The 13,894-nt window shown below is 42.7% G+C and overlaps 1 protein-coding gene across 3 annotated transcripts in view; it reads left to right on the top strand.

Annotated features, from left to right (window-relative positions):
* rcor1 (REST corepressor 1) overlaps positions 1-9,727 on the top strand; it is a 93,902-nt gene extending 84,175 nt beyond the window's left edge. Inside the window, exons 9-12 of one of the 3 annotated variants that reach the window (XM_078406010.1) lie at positions 1,541-1,618; positions 3,795-3,852; positions 3,959-4,188; positions 7,535-9,725. In XM_078406010.1, coding sequence (XP_078262136.1) covers positions 1,541-1,618; positions 3,795-3,852; positions 3,959-4,188; positions 7,535-7,576 — 408 coding nt within the window. In that variant the 3' untranslated portion in view covers positions 7,577-9,725. Of the gene's footprint in view, positions 1-1,540; positions 1,619-3,794; positions 3,853-3,958; positions 4,189-7,534 lie in introns of all 3 variants that reach the window. The other 2 variants (XM_078406011.1, XM_078406012.1) reach the window with 2 other exon arrangements.
* Positions 9,728-13,894: the final 4,167 nt, after the last annotated feature.

Here is a 13,894-nt window from a genome sequence, read left to right as displayed (position 1 = left end):
TGTACCTCGACTTTCAGAAAGCCTTCGACAAGGTCCCACATAGGAGATTAGTGGGCAAAATTAGGGCACATGGTATTGGGGGTAGGGTACTGACATGGATAGAAAATTGGTTGACAGACAGAAAGCAAAGAGTGGGGATAAATGGGTCCCTTTCGGAATGGCAGGCAGTGACCAGTGGGGTACCGCAAGGTTCGGTGCTGGGACCCCAGCTATTTACGATATACATTAATGACTTAGACGAAGGGATTAAAAGTACCATTAGCAAATTTGCAGATGATACTAAGCTGGGGGGTAGTGTGAATTGTGAGGAAGATGCCATAAGGCTGCAGGGTGACTTGGACAGGTTGTGTGAGTGGGCAGATACATGGCAGATGCAGTTTAATGTAGATAAGTGTGAGGTTATTCACTTTGGAAGTAAGAATAGAAAGGCAGATTATTATCTGAATGGTGTCAAGTTAGGAGGAGGGGGAGTTCAACGAGATCTGGGTGTCCTAGTGCACCAGTCAATGAAAGGAAGCATGCAGGTACAGCAGGCAGTGAAGAAAGCCAATGGAATGTTGGCCTTCATAACAAGAGGAGTTGAGTATAGGAGCAAAGAGGTCCTTCTACAGTTCTACCGGGCCCTGGTGAGACCGCACCTGGAGTACTGTGTGCAGTTTTGGTCTCCAAATTTGAGGAAGGATATTCTTGCTATGGAGGGCGTGCAGCGTAGGTTCACTAGGTTAATTCCCGGAATGGCGGGACTGTCGTATGTTGAAAGGCTGGAGCGATTGGGCTTGTATACACTGGAATTTAGAAGGATGAGGGGGGATCTTATTGAAACATATAAGATAATTAGGGGATTGGACACATTAGAGGCAGGAAACATGTTCCCAATGTTGGGGGAGTCCAGAACAAGGGGCCACAGTTTAAGAATAAGGGGTAGGCCATTTAGAACGGAGATGAGGAAGAACTTTTTCAGTCAGAGAGTGGTGAAGGTGTGGAATTCTCTGCCTCAGAAGGCAGTGGAGGCCAATTCGTTGGATGCTTTCAAGAGAGAGCTGGATAGAGCTCTTAAGGATAGCGGAGTGAGGGGGTATGGGGAGAAGGCAGGAACGGGGTACTGATTGAGAGTGATCAGCCATGATCGCATTGAATGGCGGTGCTGGCTCGAAGGGCTGAATGGCCTACTCCTGCACCTATTGTCTGTTGTCTATAATCCATTGAGGAATATTAAACCATCTTGTCACCAGTTACCCACAATCGACAGACTCAACATAAATACATTTGCATTGGATGGGGTCATCTCTGGCTGGGAAGGCCACCAAATTCAGATGGACTGCATCCATTCAGATCTTGCATCTGAAAAATTGTATTGTGAGTAAGATCGAGGGTCCTTGGGAATACAACCCAGCAAGTCATTGACATCTGCAAATGATAGAAGAGAACAATATTTTCATTGTTTAGTCCATTGTACTACTAACAACAGCAAAATGACAATATTAGCAATTCATGAGTGGCTTTCTTGGCTCATTAATATCTTTTTATTTGTAAATTCTAGATCCAAAACGTGAAGCAGATAAATGGTGCTCTGAAACAAAAATTACATGGTGGGATAGAGGAATTCAGGCCTCTGGAGGTAAGGAACCGTTCACCTCATTAAATTCTGTGTGTGAGGTTTATAATGCCGCATTGAGGATGTGCTTCGAGTCGTGCAGCATGGAAACAGGCCCTTCAGCCCAACTTTCCCATTCCGACCAATATGCCCCATCTACACTAATCACACTTGCCTGCGTTTGGCCCATATCCGTCTATACCTGTCCTATGTATCTGTCTAAATGTTTCTTAAATGTCATGATAGTACCTGCCGCAACTACCTCCTCTGGCAGCTCATTCCATATTACCTACCACCCTTTGTGTAATTAAATAAACAGTTGCCCCTCGGGTTCCTATTCAATTGTTTCCTCCTCACCTTAAACCTATGTCCTCTGGTTCTTGATTCCCCTACACTGGGGGTAAAAGACAGTGCATTTACTCTATCTATTCCTCTCATGACTTTATACACCTCTGTATGATCACCCCCTCAGTCTCCTGCATTCCAAGGAATAGTCCTAGCTGAAGAAGGGTCTCGACCCGAAACGTCACCCATTCCTTCTCTCCTGAGATGCTGCCTGACCTGCTGAGTTACTCCAGCATTTTGTGAAATAAGAGTCCTAGCTTTATACCCTATAGCTCCTGGCAACATCCTCGTTAAATCTTTGCACCCTTTCCAGCTTCAGAAACATGATATTACTGGTTTGGTTTTTTGCATTTAATGCAAATTATTAGAATATGCTGCATTGATAATACTTTTTATATGCCAACCTTTTTCTTAAATTTGCATAAAGCTCTGACTTCCAAGATCTCTGTTCATGTGCACACATTATGTCATTTGAGGGGGGGAAAAAGATTTACTTGGTGCAAAATCATGTGAGTGATAGATCGAGTAGACGCACAGAGTCTCTTGCCCAGAGTAGGGGAATCGGGAACCAGAGGACATAGGTTTAAGATGAGGGAGGAAAGATTTAATAGGAACCTGAGGGGCAACTTTATCATGCGAAGGGTGGTAGGTGTATGGAACGCTGCCAGAGGAGGTAGTTGAGGCAGGTACTATCGCATCGTTTAAGAAACATTTAGACAGGTACGTGGATAGGACAGGTTTGGAGGTGTAGGGGCCAAAGGCAATGGGACTAGTGTAGATGGCTGGTGTGGGGAAGTTGGGCTGAAGGGCCTGTTTCCACGCTGTAAGACTCTATGACAAGGTGTCATTTTAATTATAGTAGAAGTGCAAGAGAACACACGTGAAGGAAAAAATACACTTGAGTGAGACTTCATTGTTTGCAAATCCTTTTTACCAAACCCGTTGTGTTCAGATCGAGCTGCCTGGCAAACTCATTTAATTGGACTATTGCAGTCATTACCAGCTACATAATCTAATTCAGAAAAAAACGTTAAATAAAAAATACCAACGACTAGAATTGTGTAATGTAAGCTGGAAACGCTCAGCATGCCAGGCAGCATCTATTGAAGACGAACTTAGTCAAAGGCCAAATGGTTAGAAGTTGGGTCATGAATTTGATATTGTGGACTCAGTTAACCCTGTTTAGTTGAGATATAGTTTAAAATGTACTGCTGTATGTCAGGTGGATGCTGCAATTTTGTATAATTGATCTCCCAGCTCTGAATCAGAGAGTTATGAGTTCCAACTCTACTCCACTTCATCCCAACTACAGGTTACTATCATGGTGCAAGACATAAATTTTCACATAAACTGTATTTCAGATGAGATTTTAAGGTGGGGTTTTCTCAATCATCAGCCTTGTTTAGAGCTGCATAAATGATCCCACTCTCACGTTCTTGTAGTATACTGGTTAGCACGCAACAAAAGCATTTTGCTGTACTTCGGTACACGTGACAATAAATTAAACTAACACTATAGCAACTGAAGGTAGACACAAAATGCTGGAGAACCTCCGTGGGACAGGCAGCATCTCTAGAGAGAAGGAATGGGTGACATCTCGGGTCGAGACCCTTCTTCAGCCCCGAAACGTCACCCATTCCTTCTCTCCAGAGATGCTGCCTGTCCCGCTGAGTTACTCCAGCATTTTGTGTCTACCTTCGATTTTAACCAGCATCTGCAGTTCTTTCCGACACTAACTAACATTCATAATTTATGATAATTTACCATATTTGCAAGCAAGACAATGGGTGAGGGCACTTTAGAAGTAATTACGTGTAAAGAAATTTGGAATATTAAATGCAAGTTTGTTCTTTAGACAAATCTGAAAATTAATGCTCGCTGGACAACTGAAGAACAACTGCTAGCTGTTCAGGGTAAGTAAATGTTCTGCTTTTATTCTGATTTGGAATAAAAACGCAGGAATGTTTGTAAAAATGTATAAATGTTTGAGTAATGGGAGTTCTCCCACCCCTCTCACAGCAATCAGAAAATATGGCCGAGACTTTCAAGCCATTTCGGATGTAATTGGCAATAAGACAGTTGTACAAGTGAAAAACTTCTTTGTGAATTATCGCCGTCGTTTCAACCTTGAAGAGGTTCTCCAGGAATGGGAAGCAGAACATGGTGGTGGAGAAGCAAACGGAAACATAGGTGACAAATCCCACAGCTCTCCAGACATGGCTACTAAACTTTCTGAGGAGGAAGAGGAGGTAAATCTTCGTCCTTTGTTTCAGGGCAGCAAAGTGGTGCAGCGGTAGAGTTGCTGCCTTACAGCGGCCAGCATTGTAACCCGGGTTCCATCCTGACTATGGGTGCTGTCTGTATGGAGTTTGTACGTTCTCCCTGTGACCTACGTGGGGTTTCTGAGAGATCTTCGGTTTCCTCCTACATTCCAAAGACGTGCAGATTTGTAGGTTAGTTAGCTTCGGTAAAGATTGTAAATTGTCCCTAGTGTGTAGGATAGTGTTCGTGTGCGGGGATCACTGGTTGGCGTGGGCCAGAGGGCCTGTTTCCGCACTGTATTGCTAAACTAAACTTCATACACTGGAGCTTGCTAAAATCTATCTGGTGATATTTTTGGAGATCCTGGAAAACGTGTTTGACGAGGATGTGTTAGGTGCAGCTACAAATGAGCAGCAGGTATGGGGCAGTTAGCATTTAGATACGGACACAGAAAATACCGATTCACGACTCCTTGTTTAAATGCTATGATAGCAGATATGCTATCTGAAGAAGGGTCTCAACCCGAAACGTCACCCATTCCTTCTCTCCTGAGATGCTGCCTGACCTGCTGAGTTACTCCAGCATTTTGTGAATAAATATGCACATAATATTTGCATGTTTAGCTCAATTGTTTCCCGTAGTTCTTATTGGAGCTGTGCATTTTGCAGACGACACAACGGTGATCGGGCTTATCACCAACGGGGATGAAACAAACTATAGAGCGGAGGTGCAGAACCTGGCGGACTGGTGCTCGGATAACAACCTGTCCCTAAATACCACCAAGACCAAGGAGCTGATCATCAACTTCCGTAGGTCACATAACGGGGAATATGCCCCGATCTCTATCAACGGGGACAGTGTGGAGAGAGTGTCCAGCTTCAAGTTTCTGGGCACTCACATTTCGGAGGACCTAACATGGTCCAATAACACTGCTGCGCTGGTCAAGAAGGCACAACAAAGACTGTTCTACCTAAGAATACTGAAAAAGTCTGGTCTACCCCAACAGCTGCTGACGACCTTCTACCGCTGCACCATAGAGAGCATCCTAACGCATGGCATCCCAGTGTGGTGCCTCAGCTGCACGGAGGCAGAAAGGAAAGCTCTACAGCGGGTAGTCCATAGAGCTCAGAGGGCCATCGGAACACAGCTACCAGACTTGGAGGGCATCTACAACACACGATGCCTCAGAAAAGCCACCAGCATCCACAAAGACTCTTCACACCCCTGCAACAGTCTGTTCGAACTCCTTCCATCTGGGCAGACAATACAAGGCCTTCTACGCCCGCACCTCCAGACTCAGGAACAGCTTCATCCCCAGGGCCATAGCGGCTATGAACCGGTCCTGCTGAGCCGGATGGTCACAACGCATAGATCAACTTGCACTTTACCCTGTCTAAAACTGTTACAATTGTTTCGTTGGGTTGCTGTTGTCTAAATTACTTAAATTATTGCATCGTATGGGAGGCGCATTCCCAATCTCGTTGTACCCCTGGGTACATTGACAATAAAGATATATTGTATTGTATTGTATTATATTTAGTTTGGGACATCTAGATTAGTTTAGCTTAGAGATACAGCGCGGAAACAAGCCCTTCAGCCCACCGAGTCCGCGCCGACCAGTGATCCCCGCACACTAACGCTATCCTACACGAGGAACAATTTTTACATTTATAGCAAGCAAATTAACCTACAAACCTGCACGTCTTTGGAGTGTGGGAGGAAACCAAAGTTCTCAGAAAACCCACACAGGTCACGGGGAGAACGTACAAACTCCGTACAGACAGCACCCGTAGTCAGGTTGAACCCGGGTCTCTGGCACTGTAAGACAGCAACTCTACTGTGCTGCCCATCTAGTTTAAGGCAGGTTTGCCATATGAGAGATTAAGTAAATGAGACCCATATTCTCCAGATTATTTTACTTCTTAAAGGGCTCATCGGTTGGATGCAAGGCAGATACTTCCCTGGTTGAAGACAGCACTCTCTGGGAATACAGTAGGCCACAGTACTGAGATGCAAAATGTCATCTCTCCGGGGTTGTGCATTTGTGCCGTTCAATTTCCTGGCAGGTTCTCGAGGTTCAGTCATCGGATCCTTTCCAAATAGAGAGAGATTTATGTGTGTTAGGAGAATCAAGGGAGTCATAGAGTCATACAGCATGGAAACAGGCCATTTGGCCCACAAAGTCTGCACCCACCAGCGATCACCTCCTACTCTTGTTCTACCCTACACACCTGGGCCAATTTATGATTTTGTACTGAAGCCTATTAACCTGCAAACTTGCACGTCTTTGGAGTGCGGGAGGAAACTGGAGCACCCGGAGAAAACCCACGCAGTCACAGGGTAAACGTGAAAACTCCATACAGACATCAGCCGTCGTCAGGATCAAACCCGGTTCTCTGCGCTGTAAGGCAGCAACTCTACGACTGTGCCACCCTGACATTGTTAGTTGTACAAGACGTGCTGTGGGAAGGATGGCAGATCACCTTGATATAGGAAGGATGTTGTCAAACTGGCACGGGTGCAGAGAAAATTTATGAAGATGTTACCAGGACTGGAGGGCCTGAGCTATCGGGAGAGGTTAAGCAGGCTAGGGCATTATTCCTTGGAGCACAGGAGGATGAGCGGTGATCTCATAGAGCTACAGAAGGTCATGAGGGAATATTCACAAAATGCTGGAGTAACTCAGCAGGTCAGGCAGCATCTCAGGAGAGAAGGAATTAGTGACGTTTCAGGATCTTTTCCTGATCCTACACCGCACCACACCTGCCCTCCATTATATTTAAGAATATGCCTTGCAGTAAAGTAGCGGCCTCTTGTTATAGATCTCAACACTCCTTTGACATCTTCAATCAGGTTGAAGTAGGGAAAATAAACACAGCTGGGGTAAGTGGGTCATGTAGCATCTCTGGAGAACATGGGTAGGTGCCATGTCGGCTCAGGACCCTTTTCCAGACTGATTGAAGGTGGGGAGGGGGGGGGGGTGGGGCTGGAAGCAAGAATAAAAGAATCCTGACTCAGAACGTGACCTATCCATGTTCTCCAGAGATGCTGTCTGACCTGAGGTCAGGTCAGTCTGAAGAAGGGTCTCGACCCGAAACGTCACCCATTCCTTCTCTCCAGAGATGCTGCCTGACCCGCTGAGTTACGCCAGCATTTTGTGTCTACCTGCCTGACCTGAGTTAAAGCAGCACTTTGTGTCTTTTTTGACATCTTCGAGTTTTCAGCATTTCTCTAAAACCTGAGTCTCAACAACAGGTGGCACTAAAATTAAAAGCTGCCCAATAGAAAAGTTTTTTGTTGTGCTTGTAATCACTTTAAAATATATTTTTTCAGGTTCCTTCTGAGCTTGACGTAAGATATCACACTGCATCGTGAGAGTGGCCTACAGCTGGTGATCTGAACATGCTATCTTGACGGCTGTTTGGTCCAGGTCATCCAAAGATGCCAAACCTCAACCAACCACCTCCACCAACTCCCCAGGACCAGCTTCCAGCTTCACACCAAAAAAGCTGCAATATTCACAGACGGACACTTACTTCTTTCTGCCTTACCCTGCCTCTGCCATCAGGACAACCTACTTTTCATCAGAGTCACGGAAAAACAAAACCTTTGATGCAACAACATGCTTCTAAACAAAACAGGGAATTCACAATAATGTTTGTGGATGACTATTGTTTTTTCACCTAACCGGTTCATGATTTAATGTCCACAAGGCATTAATAATTTGTATATTTTTGGAATGGTGACTGCCATCAAATACATCTTTGATACTTCCCTCGCAAATATTTTATGATTTAATGTGAATGCCATGATTGTATATTGTATTAACTGGCGTACAGGAAATGGATGTCTGAACTGTCTCTAAATTATTGGGTACTTTAACTGTAGTTTGGACTGTCTCATAGACTTTAAACATACCTCCCAGTCTGAGGAAACTTGAAAGGCCTTTTACTAGCATTTTCATGCAAAGATTTAAAAATGATTGGTTTTTATTTAAGTTTCATCTTATATGCTGCACAGTATTTTGGTAGTTCTTCCACATCACGTATGGAGAGAATTTTTACTTGAATATTGCAGTTACTGGACTGAAACTGGTCATATTCAGGTATAGAAGATTAGCACAGCTAAGCTGTACTGTGTTCACTGCAGAATTAGATGTTCTAACCGTACAGAGTTCCTTCTGATTCAACATGGTGACGGATGAAGCACAATGCGCTGCAGATTCATTGGGTTCATTACAGTCATTTGAGTCTATGCATGTTTCTGTGTAAGAATGGGTGTTTACAATTTCTACATTAATATTTGCCTGAAATGCAAACCATTATTAATCCTTTCTGGGAATAATGTCCCAACATTTAGAATTTTCTAAATTAAGTTTGTTAAAATTGCTTATGGGTTGCTGCTGATATGTAGTGATGTTTGCCAGAATTTCAAAAATATATATAAGGATTTAGTTTGCAATAAATTGAGCATGTTTTTATATAGCCTCTTGATGTGCTCAATAGGAAGTTCTTTTTTAAGAGAAAAGTCAATGTGTTTATATTGCAGATTTATATTTTATTGCCTGTTACTGCTAATTTTAACAGAAATAATTGTTAGTGAGAAATGATTATTTTGGAGGTTTTAAGCATTATGTATCATGGTTCTACATTCATTGAGAAATGGTGATATTACAGTACTGCTTTGAATATTGTGCGGGGGTTCCTGCTAACCCTGCATTTTTAAGAAACTATTATGATATTGCGTCCAGGATAGGGTGGGAGGGATGAAAAACCATCATCGATCAAAGAAGGAACAAAATGACAACATGGGAACATTGTAAATGCCACTTGTATAAAATTGTACTTCTAACTTCTCAATATGCACACAAGAGTTTTGGTAACGCAAAATAACTTTTGAAGGTAACTTTCAGAAAGGAAAATAAACTTCTTAAATCCCTTTTATTTTTCTACGGTTTAACCTGCCAGAATCCTGTATTTGTAATGTTTTTTCTGCTTCTGAAGGCTGGAACAGTAATGGGACTGTCATGCAAATATTCAATATCTCATATTAAACATTTATAGCTTGGAAGAGAACTGAAGTATTTGGTCTCAAATAAAATCTATTAGAATTATTGCATTGTATTATGTTTGAAATGCCACCTTGAAATAAACAAAATCATTGTATAAAATGCTAAGATACCTACATAGTTGATTATTTACAAGTCTCAGTCTCGCTCTGCAATAAGAAATTCTTCATTGCATTTCATTAAACTAAATAAACTTTCCTGAATGTAACAAACTTACATGTTAACATGAATTAAATTATTCAAGTATTTTGGAAAGAGAATCCTTGATAAAGTGGGAATACTTTGGGAGCAGGATACCTTGTGTGCTGCAAGAGGTTTGTGGAACAAAAAGTCATCTTACAGGGCACAGTGCTGTGTTTTTAGATCTTGTCATTTGTGTCCGTTACATTTAAAACTCAAGTGGCTGTTTTAAACAAATTTATGTTTTTATTTTTTCTAAATTATCTTTCTGACTTGATAGCCCACTAAAGTAACTTGAAAAGAATGATTACATCTAAATAAACCACTATTTGAAACAGTTTTGCAATATGACCGGTTTCATTGTATATTTAGAAATGTGTAAAATAATACTATTTTTAAAAATATCGGAAAAGCCTATGTAATCTCTTTATGCTTATGTATATTTGAAAACATGGGGTTAAGGTCGAGCTGTTTAAATTATGAGGGCTCTTGAATTTAGTTTCAATAAATTTTAAATAAAAAACCCTCTAATGACTGGAAAGAAACTTAATGCAGTAACTGTAATGCCATAAGTCCAATGCTATGAATGGTTTCCCCTTATGGGCAAGTTGTGCTAGAAAATCATTATCGACAACTTGTGTTTAAAGTTATCTGGCGTTTAATTTTATCCCACTCAGGATTGCCAGGGAAGACTATAACTTGACATTTTAGAAGCGTTTTATGTCAGGGTTCGGGGTTTATCAGGTGAAGACATAGATGCCAATAATGGAGTGATTAATTATGGGAATGAGCAAGCATCTTGAAGCAGGACATCTGAGACTTCTAAATCTGGATGAGATTACAATGAAAGTGAGAGGAAAGGGGATGCAGGGATCGGAGAAGAAGAATTTAGAGCCGTTTAGTACAGCAGGATGGATGGTAGATGAATTTCAGTCAGTATGAGGACATAGGCAGAAGAATGGCAGATACCAGATGAGAGAGTTGGAAAGATACACAAAAAGCTGGAGTAACCCAGTGGGACAGGCAACATCTCTGGAGAGAAGGAATGGGCGACGTTTCAGGTCGAGACCCTTCTTCAGAAAGAGTTGGGAAGGATGGTGAGGAATGCAATGGAGTAGACAAACAGAGATTATAAATGTGAATCGGAGTTTCGGTGGTGGTCGAGCAGAGAAAGCAAATGGGATGGTTGATGTATCGGTGGGAAGAGGCCGTAGGGAGGAATCTGCAGGGGAGCCACTGTGAACGATGGGGTGGGGGATGCAATGAAGGAGGAATCTGGCAGGGCCTGCAAACATGGTCAAGGCCTGGTTCTGAAAGGAGATCAGTCTGTTCAATGAATTTCATGTAACTTTGTCGGTGCCAGAAATGTGGCAACTCTTGTGCACTGCCTAGGTGAGGTCTGCTGTATGATTTTACTGGGTTGTATGCAAAAGCAACGCATTGAACTGTACCTAGGTACTCGTGACAATAAAGTGTCATTGAATAGAGATGCTAATGATGGTTTGAAAGAGATGGAAAGCTTGGAGATAAATATAAATAGATGGAATCTATTCCATCAAAGCATGGAATCTGCCTCAGAATGGCGTTTATGGTTATAACCAAAACAAAGCTTTTTATTTGCCTGATATTTGGAGGACATCCATGTGTTAGACAGCCATTTGACCAATTCAACAAAGATGAGATTCGGAGAACTGGTAATGGAGTTGATAGACACAAAGTGCTGGAGTAACTCAGGGACAGGCAGCATCCCAGGAGAGAAGGAAGGGGTGATGTTTTGGATCGACACCCTTCTGAAGTTGGATTGGGTGGGGTGTTAACTTGCACATGGGAGCTTGTGGCACTGTGGGAAAACGTTCAGGGCAGAAAATAAAAGTAAGGCAGGTGGGTGCTTTCAGAAACCAGCGATAACAGTCAAAATGCTGAGGAGAGGAAAGTAGGTGATTCTCTGATGACAGCCAAATGTAAATGGTGCAGGGCAAGTGCAATCTTGCCAGCGGTGGTGGACAGACACAGGGTTGGTGTGATCTCATATTTTGAAGGTTCAGGTAAACTACAAGGAAATATAAAACTATCATAAAGATGTCAGTAGAAAAGACCTGTTGTTGCAGGTATGATTAAATGCTGATCAAAGTGTTGACAGGAACTTGACAGGTCAGTTATGGCCAAGTAAAGAATTTATTTTTTTGAGAAAGTCACAAATTTGGTGATTAGAAATTCATTGTCAATTTGCACATCTAATAGGTATTTTGATTAAGACATGCACAAGATAATTAATATGCAGAAGTAAGGAACTGCAGATAACATATAACATATAACATATAACAACTACAGCATGGAAACAGGCCTGTCCGGCCCTACCAGTCCACGCCGACCATTCTCCCTGACCTAGTCTCATCTACCTGCACTCAGACCATAACCCTCCAATCCCCTCCTATCCATATACCTATCCAATTTACTCTTAAATAATAAAATCGAGCCAGCCTCCACCACTTCCACCGGAAGCCCATTCCATACAGCCACAACCCTCTGAGTAAAGAAGTTACCCCTCATGTTACCCCTAAACCTTTGTCCCTCAATTCTGAAGCTATGTCCCCTTGTTGGAATCTTCCCCACTCTCAAAGGGAAAAGCCTACCCACGTCAACTCTGTCCGTCCCTCTCAAAATTTTAAAAACCTCTATCAAGTCCCCCCTCAACCTTCTACGCTCCAAAGAATAAAGACCCAACCTGTTCAACCTCTCTCTGTAGCCTAAGTGCTGGTTCACACAAAAAAGAGACTCAAAGTGCTGGAGTAAGTGCTTCAGCATGGTCCAGGCCTGAAACGTCACCTATCCATGTTCTCCAGAGACGCTGTCTGACCCGCTGAGTTACTCCAGCAGTCTGTGAAACGTCACCTATCCATGCTCTCCAGAGATTCTGCCTGACCCGCTGAGTTACTCCAGCACTCTGTGAAACGTCACTTATCCATGTTCTCCACAGATGCTGCCTGACCCGCTGAGTTACTCCAGCACTCTGTGAAACGTCACCTATCCATGTTCTCCAGAGATGCTGCCTGACCCGCTGAGTTACTCCAGCACTCTGTGAAACGTCACTTATCCATGTTCTCCACAGATGCTGCCTGACCCGCTGAGTTACTCCAGCACTCTGTGAAACGTCACCTATCCATGTTCTCCAGAGATGCTGCCTGACCCGCTGAGTTACTCCAGCACTCTGAAACGTCACCTATCCATGTTCTCCAGAGATGCTGCCTGACCCGCTGAGTTACTTCAGCACGTTGTTTTATTTAATTATCAATATGTAAATGTATACAATTGGAGTGAATCCTGAGAAATAACGACAGCGGAGAAGTAGTAACCAGGGATAAACAAAATCCTGGAATTGTTAGGAAGTAATAAATGGTGTTTTCCATGGAATATGTATTAGACCTCATCAATCCTGACTACAGGTGCTGTCTATTCTGCATTTGTGCATTCTCTCAGTGACCATGTGGGTTTTCTCCAGGTGCTCCGGTTTCCTCCCACATTCCAAAGACGTGCAAGTTTGTAGGTTAATTGGCTTCTGTAAATGGTCCCGAGTGTGTAGGATAGTGCTAGTGTTTCACTGATTGCTGGTTTGTGCAGACTCAGGGGTCTGAAGGACCCTTTTCCACGCTGTATCTCTAAATGAAACTTAATTAAAAGACAGAATTTGGGTACAGGGTTAGAGTTGTGGGACCAATGGAGTTTCATTTACTGAAGGGAAAGCAGGAACATGTTTAAGGTGCTGAATGGAATATTGTGAAAGCAGTCACATAAAATACCAGAAGAATAACGAGTTTTAAGGTTTCTGCTGTTGCTGTAAATAAAACTAGCATCTACACGAGATTATTGCGGGTCTTATTACTTTATAATGTAATTTCTCATCTAATATTTAATTTGACACATTTTAAAACTGATTCCTCCCCATCAGCTTGGAACTGGACAACAATGAATTGATAAGATTTGTAATGTATGCTCTGATTTAAGTAAATATAATAGGGCACCTTGCTGGCTTTTTGTCCATCTTTTCTTAATCCATGGATCTGTTGTGGAAAACCATACAAATCCTCACTACAAAAGCTAAGCAAATTTGTGTGATTTAAATAGCCTGTAGTCAGGAGTGGCACAATGATAGAGTTGCTGCCTCACAGCGCCAGAGACCTGGCTACGGGTGCTGTCTACGGAGTTTGTACGTTCTCCCTGTGACCGCGTGGGGTTTTCCAAACGCTCCAGTTTCCTCCCACACTCCAAAGACGTTTGTAGATTAATTGGCTTTGGTAAAAATTGTAAAAGTGTATAGGGTGGTGCTAGTGTACAGGGATCGCTGGTCGGTGTGGACTTGGCGGGCAAAAGGGCCTGTTTCCATGCTGTATCTCTAAACTAAACTAAACTTGCTTCAAAACGGAGAGAATATTGCATTATCATGTGAC

Source organism: Rhinoraja longicauda, chromosome 10, assembly GCF_053455715.1.
Source record: "Rhinoraja longicauda isolate Sanriku21f chromosome 10, sRhiLon1.1, whole genome shotgun sequence".
In the NCBI taxonomy this organism is placed as follows: Eukaryota; Metazoa; Chordata; class Chondrichthyes; order Rajiformes; family Arhynchobatidae; genus Rhinoraja; species Rhinoraja longicauda.
The sequence above is the reverse complement of the archived record's forward strand: the minus strand, read 5'-3'. Positions and strand labels throughout refer to the sequence as shown.